The sequence below is a fragment of the Heloderma suspectum genome, chromosome 4, assembly GCF_057233095.1.
Source record: "Heloderma suspectum isolate Gila_16-S chromosome 4, 16-S_ref, whole genome shotgun sequence".
NCBI classification, from domain to species: Eukaryota; Metazoa; Chordata; class Lepidosauria; order Squamata; family Helodermatidae; genus Heloderma; species Heloderma suspectum.
Genome location: NC_139461.1, coordinates 188,529,270 through 188,553,145, shown reverse-complemented (window position 1 = coordinate 188,553,145; position 23,876 = coordinate 188,529,270). Strand labels below are relative to the sequence as shown.

General features: G+C 43.3%; 1 protein-coding gene and 1 long non-coding RNA gene across 4 annotated transcripts in view; one reads left to right on the top strand and one right to left on the bottom strand.

The window, feature by feature from the left end:
- SLC25A24 (solute carrier family 25 member 24) overlaps positions 1 to 12,168 on the bottom strand; it is a 38,880-nt gene extending 26,712 nt beyond the window's left edge. The window contains exons 1-4 of one of the 2 annotated variants that reach the window (XM_084851602.1): positions 11,494 to 12,168; positions 5,026 to 5,152; positions 2,360 to 2,447; positions 907 to 1,018 (exon numbers count right to left, since the gene is read on the bottom strand). In XM_084851602.1, the coding sequence (XP_084707728.1) occupies positions 907 to 1,018; positions 2,360 to 2,447; positions 5,026 to 5,152; positions 11,494 to 11,676 (510 nt within the window). In that variant the 5' untranslated portion in view covers positions 11,677 to 12,168. The remainder of the gene's footprint in view (positions 1 to 906; positions 1,019 to 2,359; positions 2,448 to 5,025; positions 5,153 to 11,493) is intronic. The other variant, XM_084851603.1, reaches the window with a different exon arrangement.
- LOC146347869 (uncharacterized) lies at positions 11,506 to 18,815 on the top strand. Of its 2 annotated transcripts, none has more exons than XR_014790460.1 (3): positions 11,506 to 12,093; positions 15,765 to 15,828; positions 17,525 to 18,815. It is a non-coding gene; the product is annotated as an uncharacterized LOC146347869 (long non-coding RNA). The 2 variants fall into 2 exon arrangements; XR_014790461.1 differs by having other exon boundaries at positions 11,525 to 12,111.
- Positions 18,816 to 23,876: the final 5,061 nt, after the last annotated feature.

The window sequence follows — 23,876 nt, the reverse complement described above, 5'->3', positions numbered from 1 at the left end:
AAGCGGGGAGGGGAGAGAAATAGTGAAGCTAAAGGCTGAGAGAGAGGGGAAACAGGTAGAGGGTAACCTTGCTCTCCTGTTCCTGTAGTTACGCTCACCCATAATTAGAGCACAAGAAGCAAATACACAAACTGAACTGTTTGTATGTTTTCGGAAGCTTAGCAACTACGTTCCTCACATGGGGAAGGAGGTATATACATTATGACAAAGTCTGGCGTCTCTACACTGCATCCTACTGCAAATGATGCGGGTGAGTATATAAAAGATAATCAAGTTTGACCCATAGTGTCTGAACCGCAGTTAAGCTAAACTGCCCTTTGAAGAAAAGCTGCCTGTTTTGATTGTGCCATAAAATATAATATTGCTTTTTTAAAGAAAGAATTATTAATGCAGGGAACTTCCTTACGATCACCGACATCTTGGCAATACATGTGTTGCTATGACAACTTGTATTCAGCTGATAATTAAGTTCTCACCAAAGGCCAGCTGCAATTTCTGAAGGTAATGGAATATTCTTTACCTAGAAAAGAGCCAATTTATACAAGCAGGTAACAGCTGAGCTCTTCAGGTGGGACACTGTTCACTTTGGACTACAAGCATGACATTTGGGTCAACATGTCTTGCATCTTCATAAAGTGTATGATTTCTTGTGAACCTTTAAAACTTTCTTCGCTCTTTTGTTCCCTGGATTTGTGCCTCTTTTCCCCCCAAAAAACAAATGTAGAAGCAGATAATAAATTACTCCCTTGAGGGGAATTTACTTTGGGTATACACCTGCTTGGCTAAAAATTGTTAAACAACAAAAGCTCTGTCAGGCATGACGACTTCATGAGCCAATACATGAGATGACACTTAAATACATACAGTCTACAATAGGACTGCAATAAAAATGCAAAACATACTCACTGTGGAATGTTTCCAGTAACGGACGATTCCTTCAATGTCTGTAGCTGGATTAAACAAAAAATGGTCCCGCCATTCATTCCAGTCCACTGACATTGTCCCATCAGCATCCATGCTAAAAAATTCAAAACAAAATAATCAGCATTTCACACACTATTCTGCCAGCTGTTCTGCTTTGAATAATGGGCAAGAAACAGCACAGGTGGTCACACTTGGAACTTTCATTATATTTAGGTCTCAGTCATTAGGTACATTTGTTTTGCCTACTGATCCTATAATGCTTTGATGTGCAAAGTGCCTCAGAATTTTAATCCTGTTTGTACTTGTCAGGATCCTGAGGATCAACATTATCGCAGGTTGCACAACAGAAAGATCTGACGGAGCTATGCTAGCACTATTTGAGCTTGCAGAATGACAATGCTAGATACTGCCCTTAGTCTTCTCAGAAGTCTTGCTTGTCCCTCTGTCCCACTTGTCTTGTCCCTATTCCTTCATTGGCCCAGTGCAGACATCACACTTAATCGTGGTTTGTTGTTATCTTAACCCTGGTTAAGATCACAAACATACAGCGAAACCATAGCATACTTTGCGAACCTAAACCATGTTTCCAGAGAGCATACAGAACAGCCTCTCCCAACCTGGAGTCCTCCAGATGTTTTGGACTACAAGCCCCATCACCCTTGACTGTTCTGATGGGAACTGTAGTCCAAAACATCTGCAGGGTACCAGATTGGTGAGGACTGATGTAGCAACAATACCAGCAAAACTTACCATTCAAGTAGAGAGGCTGGGAAGCTGCTACATAGCATAGTGAGGGTGCCATATGAAATCACTCTGCCCTCCCCACCACACCCCGTGAGCCCCAAACAATGCTACCAGGCTCCCATTCCAAGATGACTGGCAACCTGATCAGAAACACTCTTGTGATATACCCCACCCCCCTACCATTTTGTTGTTGGCCCTCACTTGTTAGCAAGTCTTACCAACTCTACAGCGTTCCCCAAACTTTTGAGACCTGGGGCACAGTGTTGCAGAGGGTGGAGGCTTAATACTGGAGGCACATTTCACTCTTAATGTGTGTGTTTTAATGAGCTTCCAGAAGAATGGACAGCCACCCTCCTTGCAACTACAGGATCGCCCAGTTAATAGTGTCTCTTAGCATCCCACCTTCCCCTTCTCCCGGTCAGGGCTAATGGATGTAACTGTCTGCCTTAGGTATAACAATGATGCTTCTAGGATTCCTTTGGGCCTGTCAACTGTAGCGCAAGCTGCCTTAGGAAACCCTGGGGTATCCTTACTTCCTCCCTCAGGGCAATGTCACTTTCCATAAAATGGCAGACAGCAGCGGACACATCCAAGATGGTGGCTTCATTTTTCAAGGCACCCCTCAGCCTTTCACATGACACGCAGTTTAAGAATCTCTCCATTAAACCAGAAAATAGTAGCAACTGCTAACCTTTGGAGAATCTTCTGTGCCTGCTTTTCTGAAATGTTTATACCCAGTATCTTGAGGGACTGGACAATCTCCGACGCTTCAATTATTCCTTTATGAAGGAAAGAAAGAGAGGGAGGGAGGGGGGAAAGACAACATACTGAAAGGTTCCGCAGCTCCTGGTCAACTGACTCATACCTTACAGACTTTAAAATATTGGCTTATTCTACAGAGAGAAGTACCAGGGAATGGGGGTGGGGGTGGTACTTTTCTTGAAAGGTTATTTTTCTGCTGTGACAATATACTGGAATTACAATACAAACAGTAGTCATAAGCAGAACTTTAATGCAGCTGTTATTGACATCAGTGAATGTTTTCATATACAGATTTTCATGATGGTTATGCTATTTATCACATTCCTGAAAGGCAGCTAAAAATGCATATATTTATATTTATATCCTGCCCTTCATCCAATGAGCTCAGGACAGTGTACATGGTTCTCCCCTCTACACTGTATCATTTTAACAACCCTATGAGGTAGGCTAGAGATAGCAGAGCCAGTCACTCCACAAGCTTCATGACTGAGTGAGGATTTAAACCCAGGTCTCCCCAGTCTCAGTATGACATGCTACATCAGCCTTCCCCAACTTGGTACTCTCCAGACGTGTTGGACCACAACTTCCATCATCCCCAGGCAACAGGGTACTATGTTGGGGAAGACTACTCTGCTTACCATACCAATTTAATACTATATTAGGAAAAGAAACAGAAATACAAATGAGTTCAGTGTTTAGCAACTCAACCCTAACACTTGCTCGATCATCAAATAAATGCTAAGAACTGCTGGAGTGTAACTATACCCCAAAGCATGCTACCACACAACGGTATCAGGCAGATATGCCAGCACAAGTGTTTAAGGATAGAATGAAAGACACCAAGTCAGGGAATGTTTGAGCATCTTTTAAGCTGGCACTAGCCTCATCTAGGGATGCTGGAGAAATATGAGATGGACTGAAATGAGCTCAGATTTCTGAGAATCTGACCTGCGGAATCTGCTGCGGAGCGACCCCCTCAGGCCGCTCGGAGTCTGTAGAGTTTTGGATTTTTTTTTTTACTTTCCCAAAATTTAACATATTTATTCATAGGAAAATATGCACGTTTCTGCTGAAGAAAAGTTGACTAGAATGGGGGACAATATGATAAATATTACGTACTAAGGTAAACTATATAAATTGTTACAAAACCTCTTACGTAATTATTTGCATATTTTTCCGCATGACAAAAAAATTACATCTATCTGTGAGTGGACAATGGAAAAAACGGTGCCTGACAATCTGCAAAACACAGACAGAGCAGATTTTACACAGTCTGAACATCCCTGGTCATGCGACATCCTGGGTGGAGTTACTGCTACGTGCTCCACTTCCAAGTTTAGTTGTGTGAAATCAAGCTCCTGGTTTTTTATTGCTATTTATGACATTTTTATCCTGTCTTTCTTCCAAGGAGTTCAAGGTGGCATACATGGTTCTCCCCACACAGCCATTCTCTCCTCACAACAACTCTGTGAGGTAGGCTAGGCTGAGGGATAGTGATTGGGCCAAAGTCACCCAGCAAGCTCCATGGCTGAGGGGGATCGGAGCCTTGGTCTGCCCATTCCTAGTTTGACACTAACAGTCAGAGAAATAGATGAGGAAACAGGGGGAAGGGGGACTCAGCCCCTCGCTCCACAGCTACTCTAACCACTACACCACATTGGTTCTTATTAAAAAAGGAACAAGTTTCTCGGACACATTCAGTGCAAAGTCAAAGAGAAATGGGAGAGGAAGCAGGGCCATTCCACCAGCCCTGCTGAAATACTACTTTTCCCCCCCCTCTTCCCTTCTTGTTTTACTAATGGCATGTAAGCTGCTTCAGGATCCTTTTTGGCTGAGGAGCAGGATAAAAAATATTTTTAATGAATGAATTAATGTCTGAGCAATGTCTCTTTGAGAGTAGGCCCACTGACTGGGAAGGGTCCCACAAAACCCTGCTTCTGGTGAAGGGCTGCCATAGATCTACTAGGCAGAAATGTAGTCCGTGCTACTGTTTCAAGTGGTATGCCTCACAGAAGCTTAGTTCTATAGTTCCAGTGCTGGCAAAGAAAACTTCAGACCACTGTTTGGAATGGAGCTTTTCTCACCAGTCATTCTGCTGCAGCTGGGTATAGAACCGCTAGCCAAGAACAGCTCCATTTTAAGTGGGAACCCTCCCACCAGAGGACCATGAGTAAACACTGCGGCCCGCTGTTTCACATGACAGACCTGAGTGCTAATTCTTCTTCTGCAATTTACAGGTCAAAACTTCACAGCAAAAACCAGCTTCAGTCCCCTTGTCCTACCAGAAGAGAACCCAGGGAGGGCAGATACGTCCCATTTATCAGAGGATTTCAGAGAGCCACACTCTAGTGTCCTATGCACCAGTTTCTAGAACAGTACTTGACACTGAGAGTTTCTTTATTATAATTGACATTTTCGATTGATTTAATGAAATCTTTAATTATAATGCTTTCTTGTTTGTGTCTTGTTTGTCTTAAGAAATTAATGTTTTTATTTTATATGTTGTATTTCTTAACAGAAAGAAAAAGATTTCCTGCGGGGGGGGGGGGAGCAGTGACTTAACACAAACAACTAAGAGGGCAAATTGGATCCTACCATCATTGTTTTTGTCCAGACTTTTAAATGCCAGTTTCATTTTCTTCTCATGGTCTTTAAGATAACGAGTAAATTCTTCGAAGTCGAGCCTGCCATCCTGGTTAGTATCTCCAGCTCTGAAAATTTTCTATTAAAAAAAGCATATTGAAGCATTACCAATTATGCATATAATATTTAATCAGAAGAGAAGATTCTCATTTTCTAAAGTATAGTTATTTCTACAATCTTTCATTAAATAAAACTACACAAAATTTCCTGGAAAGGTGGATGGCATAAATGCAGTAAGTAATTTACCTAAACAAGATTCTCTTCGTGGCCAAGACATAACACTGAAAAATTACAAAGGCTGCATTCCAGCCCATAGCAATGCACACCTATATGCCATGAGCATAATCATAGACTGGAGTTCAATCACAATGTTAAAACCTCTAACCTATAGCACACACCATCGATGTAACCACAATTCACACTGCCTTGCATAAGGAGTGGGACTAATGATATCATGTAGATATTAATGCTGTTAAATATCTGTTTACCAAAGGATTATCAAAGGGCTGGTTCTGATGTCATGTTTCCTCTACAGGCATTATTTCAGAGTAATTCTCATGGAGCAATACACATGAGAATATTAAATAATAACTGGTCTGCTGGGCCAGACCAAGGGTTTCTCTAGACCAGCCTTCCCTAACCTGGTGTCCTCCAAATGTGCTGAATATCAACCCCAGACAGCATAAGTCCTGTCCGTACACTCTCTGGGAATTATGAGGGTATAGTCCAACTTCTGCTCTCAGATATTTCCTGAAGATCCACACATTTTCAATCCTAATGTTTTCAGAGTAAATCCCTTCAGAGGAATCATTCCAAAAGTATTCCAGTGTGTTTTACCATGTTGCAAAGAGCCACCGTTTTGCCAGTATTCTGTATCTGTCTGTCCCACTTTCCCCAAAGCTTTCGATCTACTGAGCTACACTGTGTTGTCACAACATCACTAGCAACATGATAAGCATTGCCTGACTACTACCCCATATGAAACAGAGCAAAAGGCAGCCAAAAGACGACACATAGCTAAGGTTGCCTGTCTTAACAACATCTGAACATTCTCCACCTCTGGCAGAATGTCTCTGTTAACTCTCTGCCCAAAAGAATAAATGGACACAAAACTGACACCAGAAGGGGCAAGATTCAGAAACCAGGAGCAGAAGACTTCAGCCCCCTTGGACGCTGCTGCCTACCTTTTGATGGGATGAGGCTGCAAGAAATGTTCCCAATCAGCCTTCCCCAACTGAGGCCCACCAGATGTGTGTGATTACAACTGTCATCATCCCCAGCCAGCACTGGCTGGGGATGATAGGAATTGTAACCAACACATCTGAGGGTGGCCTGGGTGAGGAAGGCTGATCTAAATAATTCAGTAAAATAAGTAGACCTGGATGTGGCCAGTACGTGAATAAGGCAATGCCTGGAACGCTCCAAGTACATCATTCTAACTTGCTTTCTAGGAAGGGCAGGATACATATTTAACAAAATGTAACGTTAAATACATGACCATGTAAACAACTTTTTTTTAAAGGTATTTTTAAAAAAAAACAAACCTGAACTAAATATGAAGAAATAGGTTGCATTCAAAAGTTGATTGGCAATAGGCTCAAGAAGCAGATGGGATTAAGAAGAGGTGGCAAGAATACACAGAAGAACTATACAGGAAAGATCTGAATGTCCCTGATAGCCATGATAGTGCGGTCACTGAACTTGAGCCGGACATCCTAGAGAGTGAAGTCAAGTGGGCCTTAGGAAGCATTAGTAACAACAAAGCTAGCGGAGATGACAGTATTCCAGCCGAGCTATTTAAAATCCTAAAAGATGATGCTGTTAAAGTGCTGCATTCAATATGCCAACAAATCTGGAACACTCAACAGTGGCCACAAGACTGGAAAAGGTCAGTTTACATTCCAATTCCAAAGAAGGGCAACGCCAAAGAGTGTTCAAACTACCGCACAATTGCGCTCATTTCACATGCCAGCAAGGTGATGCTCAAAATCCTACAAGCTAGGCTTCAGCAGTATGCGAACCGAGAACTACTGGAAGTACAAGCTGGGTTTAGAAGAGGCAGAGGAACTAGAGATCAAATCGCCAACATTCGCTGCATCATGGAGAAAGCAAGAGAATTCCAGAAAAACGTCTATTTCTGCTTCATTGACTACGCTAAAGCCTTTGATTGTGTGGATCACAACAAACTGTGGCAAATTCTTAAAGTGATGGGAGTACCAGACCACCTTACCTGTCTCCTGAGAAACCTGTACGAGGGTCAAGAAGCAACAGTAAGAACCAGACATGGAACAACCGATTGGTTCAAAATTGGGAAAGGAGTACGACAAGGCTGCATATTGTCACCCTGCTTATTTAACTTATATGCAGAGTACATCATGAGAAATGCCGGGTTGGATGAATCAGAGGTCGGAATTAAGATTGCCGGGAGAATTATCAACAACCTCCGATATGCAGACGATACCACCCTAATGGCAGAAAGCGAAGAGGATCTCAAGAGCCTCTTGTTGAGGGTGAAAGAGGAGAGTGCAAAAGCTGGTTTGAAACTCAACATTAAAAAAACTAAGATCATGTCATCTGGCCCTATCACTTCCTGGCATATAGAAGGGGAAGAAATGGAAGCAGTGACAGATTTTACTTTCTTGGGCTCCAAGATCACCGCAGACGGTGACTGTAGCCATGAAATTAAAAGACGCTTGCTCCTTGGGAGGAAAGCTATGGCCAACCTAGACAGCATAGTAAGAAGCGGAGACATCACCTTGCCGACAAAGGTCCATCTAATCAAAGCTATGGTTTTCCCAGTAGTAATGTATGGCTGTGAGAGCTGGACTATAAGGAAGGCTGAGCGCCGAAGAATTGATGCTTTCGAACTGTGGTGCTGGAGAAGACTCTTACGAGTCCCCTGGACTGCAAGGAGGTCAAATCAGTCCATCCTAAAGGAAATCAACCCTGAGTGCTCATTGGAAGGACAGATAATGAAGCTGAAGCTCCAATATTTTGGCCACCTAATGCGAAGAGAAAACTCCCTGGAAAAGACCCTGATGCTGGGAAAGACTGAAGGCAAAAGGAGAAGGGGACGGCAGAGGATGAGATGGCTAGATAGCATCACGGATGCAATGAATATGAACTTGAGCACGCTCCGGGAGAGAGCGCAGGACAGGAAGGCCTGGCGTGCTATGGTCCATGGGGTCACGAAGAGTCGGACACGACTGAACGACTGAACAACAACAACAATACAAAAGATAGGACTTCTTCAAACAACACTTGAGTCATGCAACACAGTATCACTTGATTTTATCTATTTATTAAAATGTTTTTGAACCCACTTCATCCTTGCAGATACCAGGATGGTGTACAACAGCAAGGCAAAACTTAGTTACAGAATATAGACTATACAATCAAACAACTGATGTTGTGATTGCCAATAGGTTACATGACTCATCCAGCACACAGCTAGCTGTAACACATAAATGGCGATCACCATGACCTATGGCTAAGCTAGTGAGGAAATAGCTGTGATACACAAGTGGCCCCAAATAATATATATAGAATTTCCTTGTTTACCTAAATATGTGCTGCTGATTCATGCTGATAAGCCAAAGCCAACATATTTTTATGTAATAAATCACATAAAACAGATACTGATCAGGTTCAAAGGGTAATGCCAATTATGCTACATTAATGACACACAAGTCATTCACAAGTAACTCCACTGATACATTGTTCATTAATATTCTTCAGAAAAATAGAACAGAAGAAGTTCAGACAGAGGGTGAAACCAAAGCCACATTCATCCTTACAAGGTTATTGATTCAGGTTTCATTACAGTCAGCTGTGAACACCAGTATCTAGTTGTCATTTTCTAACTCAGCATACTAAAACCATATTACCCTTTAAAGGGTGAAATCCAATGCATGTTTAGACAGAGAAAAGTCCTACAACTTCTAGCATTCGCCAGTCAGCCTGGCTGGCTGGGGACGGTTGGGAGTTGTACAGCTTCTCTCTCTCTAAACATGAATTGGATTGTGCCTTAAATGTAGTAATGTGCTTTAAAACATAAGCATATTTCACATAGGCAAAAATATCTGGATGCAACCTTCCCCCCCCCACACACACACACACAATCAAAAGTCTTGTACATTGCTTGCTATTATTTGATCCACACGTTCTTTTGCTATTCCTGTCCTGAAAGCAGGTTACTACCTCAAAGGATACGACAAGAAAAGAAAACATGCATCTTATCCAGGTATGTAGTTTCAGGGGTAAGTTTGTCAATGAGAATGTGGTGCAACAGGTTTAGTAACCTAAGTATAGAAAGCTCTAGGAATTTCATATTCCTATTGATACATAGTTTAAAACAATTACCTTCACTATATTTGTTTAATGACAAACATAGGGCCAGCCCTAGTATAAAGACAGGTGAGTTGACAGTGCCATCAATACATTACAACTTGTCATTTATTTACTTCTTTGTTATTATATTTTTACCACCATGGGAGCCACCATTTGAATTTTCTGCCTCAAGCACTAAAATGCCTTGTGCCTTCATTGGTACTACTACTAAGCTTTGAGAATACAAATGTTCTCCCAAAACATTCCGGCAGGAAATGTTTCGGTTCTCCTCAGATCTGCAGCCCATTCAGACTGCATGCCACTTCACATGAAGCATTGTTGAGGGTATAGCCATATAAGATGTACCCATATAAATGTGGAGTGTGAATGTCACAAAAATGGTCCCAAACACATCATGCATCATGATGGTACACTTCTTAGTAAGCCATGATTAACCAGAGCTCTCTGTTGAGTGTACACTTCCTTGCACATCTAGATTTGCCTCTATGTAAAGTGTGAAACTTCTGTGTCAGGTTACTGGGAGATTTAGCACAGTTAGAGAAACTTTCCATAGAAGCTTTATTACTTCATTCTGATGATCTCAGAAACTGACCATAAGGGACAGAGGAGTCAGATGCATGATTGCCGCCAAAAATGATCCCCACATTTCTTCCTCCTCTTCCCACCCCTGGTAGTAAATAAGAGTGCATGATGTGATGGTAGCGTACTCCAAAATGAGGACTCAGCGTGAACCAACATCACATGCTTTTTTACAAGTTGCCTGGGGGCGGGGGGGGGGATGCAGGCCTGTGGTTTTCAGCAGCAGACTTGCATCTCCTGTTATGGGTTAGTTTATTTCTTGTAAAATATTTTTATCCTGCTTACAAAGAGAGTCCAAAGCAGCCTACAACAGTGATAAAAGTACACAGGCAATTCTAAAAATTCAAAAACTTAAATAACATCAGAACAGTGGGGGCCAAATTAAAACAGATCAGCAGGAACATTAAAAAAAAAAAAAAAGAATCTCCTTTTTAAGTCTTTACTGCCTGGCAATGCAGAGGCCAGGTGAACATCCCATTGGAGACAGTTCTGCTCTAGAGCCCAAGCATGACAGTGACAAAAGCATTGACCCATGTAACCATCCATCTAATCTCTGAAAGCAAGAGGATGCAGAACGTGTTCTCTGCCAAACACCTAAGAGAGTATGCAGGTACATATAAACACATATATGGGCACAGGCAGTTCTTCAGGTACTGTGGTCTGAGCCCATTAAGAGCTTCTTTAAAGGTCCCTCTTAAGTATGCCTAAGACTGCAGGCTTACCACAGGTATTCAACTTACTTTCCACAATTTTGTGAAAGCAATACAGTCAGCTCAGGTTGAGTTGCTGGGCCTCTGTCAGAACACACAAACCACAGGGCTGCCCAAAGGGTTTATGGGGCCTGCAGCAAGCTTGCTGCTGCTCCCTACAAGAACCCATGCATGTGCAGGGCTCTGAGGAGCAATGTGGCTGGAGAGAAGGGTACACACAGGAATTGGGTGGGGCCAGGGAGGGGGGCTTGCTTTATTAGGGCCAGGGTGAATAGGTCCAGTCCTCCCCACTTTTCTAGGTAGCCCTGCCAAGCTGCACAGATCCACTCAGTCTCAAAACGTCAATTTGATCGCCTGAATCGGTCCTCACCACATGAATGGCAAATGCCGGGGGGGGGGGGGCGCGGGTGTTAGGCTACTATAACCATATATCCGCATGCTGAGCATATTTAGGCAGGGTGGACCAGACTTAGGGCGCCATCCTATGCATGTTTAGCTTTGCTGGCTGGGGAATGCTGGGAGCTGTAGGCCTTTTCTCTGTCTAAACCTGCATAGGATTGTGTCCTTAACCAAGTCCCTTCATAATTTTTAATTTTTAAAAATGTACGGAACAACAAAACAGTTTCCACTAATGGCCTGCCTTGGTTATAGCAGCCATTAAACCACTAGGTCGATCCTTTGCAAGGGACTCCAGATTCTGGAGCAGTGGCATTGGCTTCCTCACGTCTTCCCCTTCTTCCTTCGCCCCCTTAAGCACACCTCCATCAACCCTTGCACCCACCTTCTCCGCGTCATCGCCCAGGGGGATGCCCAGAGCTTTGAGGCCGCCTTGCAGCTCGGCAATGTCCACCCGGCCGTCCTCATTGAGGTCTAGCTTCTTGAAAAGATTCTCGTACCTCGAATTACTTTCGGACGCTTCGCAGGCAGCCTCCGGGAGCACAAAGCCCCTCACGAAGCGAAACATCGCACAGCCTTAAGGAGAAGAGAGGAGCGGGGGAAACGAAGTCGGAGTAACAAGAAGCGGGCAGAGAACGAGGCCGAGAAATACGCGGTCGGGGGGAATCGGAGCCCCCGCACACGATTCGGAGGGAAGACGCACGCTTGGCTTCCCCTCTCTATTCCAGCCTTTGGGAGGGGCAACAAAACGTTAGCAGCGACGGCGTGCGAGAGCCAACACCCAGGGAGGGAGCAGGAAAGGGAAGCGCGGGCTTCTCCTCCTCATTGGGTTCCCCGAGCTTGCTAGGTCACGGCCTAGGAGCGACGTAGTCCCTCTTTCCTCCTCCCTTCCGTGCGCGATGAAGTGGTCTTTGTGCGAAGAAAGCCCATGCCGAGCCAGCCCGAGTCTGGGAAGCCCGGGGCGGTTGTTGTCTGAGTCTCCGGAGTGAGTTTTTTCTTTCGGGTATGACAGTCCACCCGATCCCTGCACGTTTACTTGGGGGTAAACCCCAGCGAGTTCAGTAAGGCGTTGCTGCCAACAGTACGCGTGCGGTTGCAATCACAGGCTGTATAATCCTATATTAATACAGAAATTTATCATCAAGGGCAGAAAGTGCATCTCCAGATGTTTTGGACTTCAACTCCCAGCATTCCTGACCACTGGACATGCTGGTTGGGGCTTCTGGGAGTTGAAGTCCCAAATAACTGGAGATCTACTTTCTGCCCACCCCTGCCCTCGGACAGCCTACCCAACCTAGTGCCCTTCAGATCCTTTGAACTTCAACCCCCATCAGCCTCAGCTAGCAAGGCCAATAGTCAGGAATGCTGGGAGTTGAAGTCCAAAACAGATGTTGATGGAGGGCATCAAGTTGGGGAAGGCTGCCGTAGGGAGCTAACCGTGCTGCTGATTGCAGCCCTACACATTCTTACATGGAAATAACCCCACTGAAATCAGCGCGACTTCTGACTAAACGTTTTTGGGACGATTAGGGAGAAGAGGCGTCTTGTCTCCTCTTCCTTGTTCACTCCGACCATAACTCCTTCCTCGCATTGCATTGGTTTCTGCTTGGGTTTAGTTCTGGCGTTTTGTGGTCAGCATCTTTACTCGCTGTTATAAAATGCCTCGTGCAGATGTAGGATCCCTGTACCGGACAGTGGCTAACTGACAGGGCCTATCCCCTACCGCCTTTCCCAACCTTAGATCTCCAGATGGTGTGGGACTACAACTCTCATCACCCCTGCTGATTGGTCATGGGAGCTGGGGATTATGGGGCTGTAGTCCAACAGCATCTGGGGACCCAGGGTAGGGAAAGGTTGTGTGATAGTTACGTGACACGTAGACGTTCAACAGGTTAAGTTTCCCGCACATGGAGATGCAGTGATGGAGAAACCTACACCTGGTTGCATTTCTACTAGTCATGGACCGTCATCTAGTCATCTATTACAGCAAATATAGCTGTAATAGATGGTGGGGAGTGGCATTCCTTAGCTAAGCAACTAAGTGGCAAAGTACACAAGACATTTAATACATAGCCTCGTCTCTGCTTTTATGGCTACAATACACACATACCTGGGAGTAATTCTAATTGAATTCAATGAGATTACTTCTGAGCAGACATGTGTAGGATTGTACTGTCAGCGTTAACCTGTGTATTTCAATGCAAAATGGCAATACTAAGGATTGCTAAATTTTTGCATGCCTTTAACACAGGGGAGCAACTTGTGGCCCTCCAGATGTTTTGGCCTGCAACTCCCATCATTCATCACCATTGGCTATTCTGGCTGGGGCTGACGGGAGTTGTAGGCCAAAACATCTAGAGGTCCACAAGTTGACCACCCCTGCATAACAACTGTATAATAGGCAAAGTTTCGGCAGGTGACATTTCGCCCCATCACTGAATCTTCATGCCAGGAAAGATTCAAAGCAGGGTTTCTGCACACCAGTAAAAGCACCACAGTCTTGCCAATATAAACGTTGGCAACCCAAGCTTTACTACCATTCAGAAATGCCCTACCCAGCCATGTTCATTACTAAAATGTTGCCATGCATATTCTCTCCCATATTTATAGAATGGTATTTGTTACCTTTGGAACGTGACACAGTGTGCATAATAGTTTTCAAAGTAATGTGTTGGATCCAAACTTCGTCATGCTTAGACCCACTGAAATCAATGGAACTTACCATGGCTGTCCCGCTGATTTCAGTGGGTCTGTTCTAAACATGACTCAGTCTGAATCCAACCCAATATGTAGAAGTGCATCCTGTGATTCCTTCTCAGTGTAAACAAACGTTGGGTTAATAAGCATTTGGGTGTTCCTGCTCATGCAAACAAGTACTGAAAGGGAACCTGTTGGCTTTCTTCATTGGAAATGGACTGAATTTCAGTAGAGTTGCTTTTGATTTATGCTTTACAAAGTACTCCTTGTAAGGCTTACTTAACAAGGAGTACTTTATTGAGTACCATCAGCACACAGGCGTACCCAGTGGTTGGATCAGACAGCTTCTCTCAACCCAGAGCCAAGGGGTACAATGGGTTTTACACCACACATGTTAGCAGTGAGGCAGCATAACAGAAGCAAGCATTAATTAGCGTTCATATGCAACTTTCCCAGCATAGACTAACAGTGCTTGTTCAGAAGGAAAACAATCAGAACTTTCCCAGAACAGCCACCTGTAACTCAGCATAAACATAGCCTCACTTCTCAGACACATCCTAGGCCCTGTTAAGATACTAGCCTTCGTTAGCATGGAATGTGCTGAGGCCGCGCTATTGACCTTTGACTCATCTCACATGCTCAGAGGCCCACTAGCAAGGGAATTGCACCAATAATGAACCTAAGCAAAGCCTTATGGATCTCTAGGCCCCTCTAAAACTACACGTGACTTGGTTACACTCCTGGGGCCATTTGTTGTTGTTCAGTCATTAAGTTGTGTCCGACTCTTTGTGACCCCATAGACCATAGCACGCCAGGCCTTCCTGTCCTCCGCTCTCTCCCGGAGCGTGCTCAAGTTCATATTCATTGCATCGGTGATGCTATCTAGCTATCTCATCCTCTGCTGCCCCCTTCTCCTTTTGCCTTCAATCTTTCCCAGCATCAGGGTCTTTTCCAGGGAGTTTTCTCTTTGCATTAGGTGGCCAAAATATTGGAGCTTCAGCTTCAGAATCTGTCCTTCCAGAGAGCACTCAGGGTTGATTTCCTTTAGGATTGACTGATTTGACCTCCTTGCAGTCCAGGGGACTCGTAAGAGTCTTCTCCAGCACCACAGTTCGAAAGCATTGATTCTTCAACGCTCAGCCTTCCTTATAGTCCAGCTCTCACAGCCATACGTTACTACTGGGAAAACCATAGCTTTGATCATACAGACCTTTGTCGGCAAGGTGATGTCTCTGCTTCTTACTATGCTGTCTAGGTTTGCCATAGCTTTCCTCCCAAGGAGCAAGCGTCTTATTTTATGGCTACAGTCACCGTCTGCGGTGATCTTGGAGCCCAAGAAAATAAAATCTGTCACTGCTTCCATTTCTTCCCCTTCTATATGCCAGGAAGTGATGGGGCCAGATGCCATGATTTTAGTTTTTTTAATGTTGAGTTTCAAACCAGCTTTTGCACTCTCCACTTTCACCCTCAACAAGAGGCTCTTTAGATCCTCTTCGCTTTCTGCCATTAGGGTGGTATCGTCTGCGTATCTGAGGTTGTTGATCATTCTCCCAGCAATCTTAATTCCGACCTGTGATTCATCCAACCCGGCGTTTCTCATGATGTACTCTGCATATAACTTAAATAAGCAGGGCAACAATATACAGCCTTGTTGTACTCCTTTCCCAATTTTGAACCAATCGGTTGTTCCATGTCCGGTTCTTACTGTTGCTTCTTGACCCTCGTACAGGTTTCTCAGGAGACAGGTAAGGTGGTCTGGTACTCCCATCTCTTTAAGAATTTGCCTGGGGCCATTACACACGGGCTTTTTTTCTGGGACTCCCTTTGTCTGCAAGTTCTACATGATTCATTATAAAGCCACTAGATGGCACTGTGGTATAGCAGAACTGCGCAATTTTACACAGCCATTAAAGTGGATTAACATTATTACTGCATTATCCCCAATTTTTTTAAAACCAGGATAAAGGCCAGAAAGCATGGGAGATGCCCTGGAGGTTGACAACATCAGGACCTGCAAACTTATGTGAGTGACCAATCATTAGCATGCAATAAAAGCCTCATGTAGAAATGCTCTTAAGCATGCTAACTCATATTAAAATCAGTGGGTTTAAGCACGCTTAACTCTCCATTGGATTATAGCCAATGGGCATTTTTAAAACATATTATGTCAGACTTCCTCATCCTGATGCCTTCCAGATGTTTTGGACTTCAACTCCTATAATTCCTAGGCAGCATGGCCAATGATCAGGAATGCTGGGAGGTGTAGTCAAAAAATCTGGAGGGTCCCTGTTTGGGGAAGGATGTATTATGAGGCCACTTATTATGATATGACCATTTTAGGCACAAATATGATTCTGTTTCAAAGCTTTCCTCCTCATTACTGAACTGCTGTAGTCTCTTTCACCCCTGATTATTTCATGATACTGAACTGTGGTGTATTCAGATTAAAGAATTAAAATGTATAGACCTCCAGATAGGCTTAAGGTGTCCTGAAAATTACCTGCACTTTTGCGGGAAACAGACTGCCAGTTGCTGTAAGAGTTTTGCTGCTAAGTCACCATCTCTCTTACTATATTGACTGGAGGTATGGTTTCTAAGGCAGTATCAACACCCAAGGGACCAGAGCCAGGGCAGAATTGCTTTCTCAAAAGATACCTCCTGTTGCCAACATTTGCACCTGAAAACCTGGACTTGGAATGCTTTCAGTTAAAATGAAGATTGTCACTGCAGCTCACAAATACTGGAGTCAATATGTGAGGTGTCAACAGACTAATTATCTTTCATCAAAAGAACACAAAACATCTGCTCCCAATATCCCAACGTGGAAATGGCGTTTCCTCTTCAAAAAGGGCTGTGGGGGTAGTTACACATGTTTCCATGTAATGTATAGTCTGGTCCAAGGCAACCTATAGTGATGCTTCCAGACGAGGATTTTATGGCTCCATTACCTTGCCTCATCCATGGAATTTTATGGAGGATCCAGATGTCATCATCTTCTGCTTGTAGCCTTCCACTTGTACCCTGCCATGTTTTCCCATCACTTCTTCTGTCTTCTTTCTCACCACAGAGGAAAGAAAAATACAGAACAGCTGTACAATGCTTTCTGACTTGTAGCCCTAAGGGCCCTCCATCTGGAAGCACCCATACAAATAGGAAGCAGACAATATAAATAGCTGGGGAATGTAATCACCATAGTTACAAAGCTGGTATTTCATACTTATTTGGTGGCCATTCTGGAACAAAGAAACTTCAAAGATAAATTCCAGTGCAAAACAACCGAATAACAATTCCTCAAAAGGTTCAACTCTGTTGCCTGTGGCTTGAACAGGGACAAAGGTGTTCATTTTTGTCACACTGCATCTGTAACTTATTAAAAGTGCACTCCAAGATTGGAGGCTTTCATCTAGCAGACAGCAACCCGATAGGGTTACACCCTAATTTCTGTACTTTCACTGTACTATCACTGTCTGTACTTTCTGCACTTCAATTTCCCCCAACTTCAATCCTACCCCCCGCCCCATATATATATTTGTAACTCAGGATAATAAATCATACATCTGATACAGTGGGCTCTAGTCCACAAAATGCATGCCATAATAAATGTGTTAGACTTAAAGGTGCCACAAGACTCTTTGTTGTTTTGGTTCCAATAGAATAACATAGCTACCCCATTGGAAACTGAACAAAAATTTAACTTGAAAACTTTTGCTTTGTTGCAGAAATCAAATGTTACTTCACAGAAGAACATAATAGTCTATGTCGATAATCTAGGCTGATGTTAAGCTTATACAGAAACACTGCAGGTGCTGGCTAAATGCAGGTGCTGGCTAAATTTTATGGCTCCATTACCTTGCCTCATCCATGGAATTTTATGGAGGATCCAGATGTCATCATCTTCTGCTTGTAGCCTTCCACTTATACCCTGCCATGTTTTCCCATCACTTCTTCTGTCTTCTTTCTCACCACAGAGGAAAGAAAAATACAGAACAGCTGTACAATGCTTTCTGACTTGTAGCCCTAAGGGCCCTCCATCTGGAAGCACCCATACAAATAGGAAGCAGACAATATAAATATCTGGGGAATGTAATCACCATAGTTACAAAGCTGGTATTTCATACTTGTTTGGTGGCCATTCTGGACATTCATGTCCTAACGCACACAAGATATCCCCAGTGCCACTGAGCTTGCAAAAGTTGGAGGACAGATGAACACCATGCCAAAGGCAGACTTTAGCCACATTCTTAGTACAAGAGTGGATACTGTGCATCAGATTGTACATTCAGATTGGAAAACATGCATGTGTATAAATGGCTATGTGCTAGTTCAAGCCATTGGGAAGTGTCAGGAATGTCAGACATTTGGTGAGTATGCTGATGTATTCATCCTCTCTTTGGTGACATGGGATAAGTTTGATAGTTACACTGGATTCTGCAAAGGCTGCCACACTATCCAGAGGAATGGATCTGAAGAAGCCAGTACATTGATGGACCTGATTTATAACTACTACAGATGTGTAGACAATCAATTGCCCTGAATGAATATAAAGCTGAATATAAAGCTGATATTAGCCTGCTTTCTCTCTGAAGTACTCATGATACATTACAACAGCAATATGAGCTGGTGATGCTAATGCTATCACTAAACTGAATGGAGGACAAGTTGTCATCTCCACAGATACAGATGTTGTGCTTCTCCTGTTGTACTTCCTGACCACATAGTGAAAGAAACACAGTCTCCAAAACAGGTAGAAAACAAATATGCTACCCATTACATGCCATTGCCATGAGGCTTTGAAAACCTGTAAAGAAGAACTTGCTAAGCTTCTTAGCTTGCTTAGATACTTACAGTATCATCCTGCAAGAGCCAGGGAAAGATATCCTATTAGGAAATTAACTGTGCATGGGACTGCACCCTTGTCTACATAGACCTAGGACCACACTGGATCACACAGCCATACTGACTGGGAGATTACCCTGGATCTGCCTGAACAATAAACTACATATAAGACTTAGAAGAATGGGTTGCCTTTGTCAGTTTCTTAACTGTGTTAAAGCAAACACTACATTTCAAAATTGTTCAAGTACAACAGCTTTTACATTGCTATAGTGCATTGTAATTACTTTTTTTTTTTTAAGCCCAAAGGTTGAATTTCATTGGTCCATCCAGTTGGCTGGGTCCAACTGGCATTTGACTCCACCTCTGGCAGAATCATTCCACTTGGCTGCAGAGAGATGAGAGGACAGCCCACTCCATTGACTCATTTGGAACCAACTGCTATTAGCTTCTCCTTTCCCCAGGTCCATAAGTGGGGGTGGGCTGGGAGGTCCTGACCCTCCTAAATTTTCTCTGCCCCCTTAATTTTTTTTACAAACAAATAAGAAATAGTTTACAGTTTTGTCTTTAAAAGGCCTGCAAAGCAGATGAACTGTCCCCCCTAGTCCCCCCCCCCTTTAGGCTGGTTATGGGCCTCCCTCTCCCACTACTGTCTCAGTGGCCATTCTACCTGGACATGAAACATGTCAGTAATTATACAGAATAAGTACCAGAATTTGCTGATTTTTCTGATTCCTACCTATACCTGTTCTTTTTGTATCAAGTCTATTAGACTGTAAGTCTGCAGGCAGGAATTGTGTTCCTTAATCTTTGTACGTTGCCTAGAAAACTCTAGCCATTATTATCTTAAAGTCTTATGGATAACTATTCAAATACAGTTCTGTTTATGAGGCCTTCCACACATCCTACAGAAGTGTAAACATTATATCGGAAATAAGATGGTTTAATGCAGGGGTAGGCAACCTTCAGATGTTTTAGACTACAACACCCGTCATCCCTGACCATTGGCCATGCTGGCTGGGGCTTGTGGCAGCTGTAATTCAACCTTACAAAGGCACTTCCCTGACTTTGACCCAAAGTTACACATGCTGTGCTCTTGTGTATTTCAGTAAATGTGCTAGTTCCTGTGCCCGCTGTATCAGACAGACAGTATATATTTATGTATGTACAGTCAGGGCCAGAAATATTGGAACAAGGATAACTGTTTTGGCAGTTGGCTTCTGTACACCACCACATTGAAGTTGAAAGGAAACACACCCAGATGGGAGCGAAGTCAGGACTGTCAGCTGTAATTCAAGGGGTTTGACAAAAGTGGGGCACGAACCATTCAGGAAGGACAGCCAGTGGCATACACACACACACACCCATCGTTGGTGGCTCATAAGTAATGGAACAATGGCTGACAAGCAGCTGCATGGCCAGGTATGGCCTGTTTCCTGGGTAACCCATGACCAATCAAGCAGATAAAAGGCCTGGAGGTGGTTCTGAGTGTTACATTTGCATTTGGTAGCTGTTCACCGGAACTCCCCAAAAGAGGTCCAAAGAGATGTCCGTGAGAGTGAAGGAGGCCATCATTAGGCTGAGGAAACAAAATAAACTCATCAGAGAGGTAGCAAAAACAGTGGGAGTGGCCGATACAACACTTTGGAACATCCTAAAAAAGAAGGAATTAACTGGCAAGCTCAGCAACAGCAAAAGGCCTGGAAGACCACGGAAGACAACTAAAGTGAATGACCGCAGAATTCTGCTCATGGTGAAGAGGAACCCTTTCACAACATCTAGCCAGCTCAAGAACGCTCTTGCGGAGGTAGGCATGTCATTGTCAACATCTACAGTCAAGAGACGGCTTTATGAAGGTAAATACAGAGGCTTCACAACAAGGTGCAAACCACTGGTAACGCTCAAGAACAGAAAGGCCAGATTAGCCTTTGCCAGCAAACACCTAAAAAAGCCTGCCCAGTTCTGGAAGAAGATTCTTTGGACTGATGAAACCAAGATTAACTTGTATCAGAATGATGGGAAGAGAAAAGTATGGAGAAGGAAAGGAACAGCTCATGATCCAAAGCAGACCACATCATCTGTCAAGCATGATGAAGGCAGTGTTATGGCATGGGCATGTATGGCTGCCAATGGAACCGGGTCACTGGTGTTTATTGATGACCTGACTGCTGATCAAAGCAGCAGGATGAATTCTGAAGTGTATAGGGCTATACTTTCAGCTCAGATTCAGCCGAATGCTGCCAAACTGATAGGGCACCGCTTCATATTGCAGATGGATAATGACCCCAAACATACAGCAAAAGCTATCTAAGAGTTTCTCAAGGCAAAGAAGTGGGATGTTCTTCAATGGCCAAGTGAGTCACCTGATCTCCACCCAATAGAGCATGCTTTTCACTTACTGAAGACAAGACTGAAGGCAGAAAGACCCACAAACAAGCAGCAGCTGAAGGCAGCTGCAGTAAAGGCCTGGCAAAGCATCTCGAGGGAGGAAACTCAGCATTGGGTCACATCCATGGGTTCCAGACTTCAGACAGTCATTGACTGCAAAGGATTTTCATCCAGGTATTAAAGGTGATCCTTAAGTTTGAAATGATGTTGGTTTGTTCCATTACTTATGAGCCACCAACAATGGGTGTGTGTGTATGCCACTGGCTGTACTTCCTGAATGGTTAGTGCCTCACTTTTGTCAAACCCCTTGAATTACAGTTGAAAGTCCTGAGTTCACTCCCATCTGGGTGTGTTTCCTTTCAACTTCAATGTGGTGGTATACAGAGGCCAACTGCCAAAACAGTTATCCTTGTTCTGATATTTCTGGCCATGACTGTATGTATTTATTTATATACTTACAACAATTGTATGTTGCCCCATAGCATAAAGTTAAGTCCCTTGGCAGAACAGAGCCTATTTTGCAGTAGCAAATGGTTCCCCTAGTACATCTGAGTTAAATTTCCTTTAGTCATTTCTGTTCTGGAAGTGCTTATTCCTTGCACACAGATAAGTAGTTCGCAAATGTATATATACCTTCCAAGCAAACATGGTAACATTGTTAATTGCTCTAAGCAAACAGGCTGAATCATAATTACTACAAATATGCAGGAATAAAATTAACATATCTTCATATGCACAAAGTTCTACAGTTACCAGGTGTAAAGGAGGGTGTGTCCCCCCCCCATACCTTTAATAGTTAAATGGAAGAGGGAATTTTGGCAGGTGCAGCTTGTCATGCATGGGTAAGAAAAACTGCACTTGCTGAAAATCTCTCTTCTCTGTAGCTATTGAGAACACAAAAGCCCTGTCCACCTCTGCAGCTGCCCACACTAGAAACACTATATATCTAAGATCTCTTAGTTCTGCCATATCACCACAGTTATCACCCTTACTGTATATTGTACTTCCCTATAAGAGGCTGAATGATTTATGGAACTACTGGTTAATATAAAGTTTTGTTTCTCTCATTCTGCTGTTGTCCAGAAGTAGTGTAACTGGAGTGTCATTTTGAGTAAGATGAGCTATGTAGGCTTTTACTGTTGCTATATTTAACTTTATGAGCGGTCATGCTTGCATAAAATGTGTTGTACTGATATTAGTGTCAACAATAGATGCATTAAAATGTGATATGTATGCATGCATTGTCTGGTATGGTACAGTCTTTTAATTAGTGTGATTCCCATCAGCCTCAATACCACCCACATCTGACTATATTTATAGCTCTTTCTCTAAGACATGTACACCCCTGCTTAATATCTTTTATTCATAGGCTCAGAACTCTCTTGTTCACAAAAATGCACCTGCTGAACTGAGCAGAATGTAGTGCTAGAACTTGGATTCTCAGAAATGCCATGTATCCTCTTACCCTGTTTGCTCAGTGTACAGTAAGGTTGCCAACTTTTAAACTGGCTATAATAGCACCTTAGTATGCATATATTAGCAGGTGATCATGGATTGGATTCAGATTTATGCTGAAGCAACTGTGCTGGTGGAAGTGGAGTTCCCCACTCACTCCTTCCCCAACAGCCCCTTTAGCTCCCTGAGAGGGCTAGAAAGACAGGAGACCCTGCTGAATGGAGTGAGCTGTAGTGGGGGAGTGGTTTCCTAAAAATTGGGCGGGAAAACCTTGTGTGAACGGAGCTTTTCCTTTTGTGGAAGGTCCCTTCCTCACACAGAAAGCAGATCCTGGAGACAACCCAGTGTTCATTCCCATGCTGTGGAAATCTTCAGCTGCTGATTTCTGCACTTCAGCCTGCAGTGCTGTTAAAGGCACAAGGACAGGACAGGACAGGCTAGTTTTTATCTGATCAAATGGCAAGACATTCCAGTACACTAAAGCTGGTGAAAGGAGGTGCAGGAATTGTATTCCCCCCTCCCCCTGAATGTGGTACAGAAGAAAATATACTTGACAGCCTGCTACAGCTTTCCAGCGTTCCACCCACTTACATCAATATATTTATGGCTTGCTTTCTAAGAGGGTGCAACCCTTTTCAATATATTTTATTAATAACCTCAGAGAGAAAAAGAAAATCAGCTACATTTTACAATGTAGTGTCTGCACCAGGTGCATTACTTCAAAATATTGTTAATGTTTTATGTTCCAGGATCCACATCCTATCTATCAACTCAAATTCTTCCTACTTTCACCAGAGAAGGTCAACCAGCACCAAAGCTCTATTGGGCTCAGTTGCTTTTGAAATAGTGCATGAGGTGGAGTTTTCCAGTGGACTACCTGACAACTGAGAGTGCAAGTGAGAGGCAGGAAGTAGAGAAAGACTGTGCATCCTGGCCTCCCTCTAACTCCACAAATCTGACAGCAAAGGTAGGGATGACAGACATGGATTTATTTATTTACAATATTTATATATAGGCTGACCATATTTCTTTGAGACAAAAATGGGATATTGGGATAACGAAAACGGGACAGGGTTATGTAATATTCCGTATTCATGAAAAAGTAAGACGATAACAAAAGTTTTATTATATGAACATATTGAGCTAACAATTATTCTTCAGTGACAGAACTCATACAAAAATTTAGGTAGACATAGAGGGGGACTGTATTTCACCATGATCATACCATGAATATTTCTCCAATGAAGTAATCTTACGCAGCAAATTTCAGTCTTTCAACACCTTATCATAAAACTTCTCACACTCCATGACACAGTTTTGTTTTACAACTAACATAGCCCTCATTGTCTCAACACTTAATCTAGATTAAGGATTAATCTAGGACTGCAGTGGCCA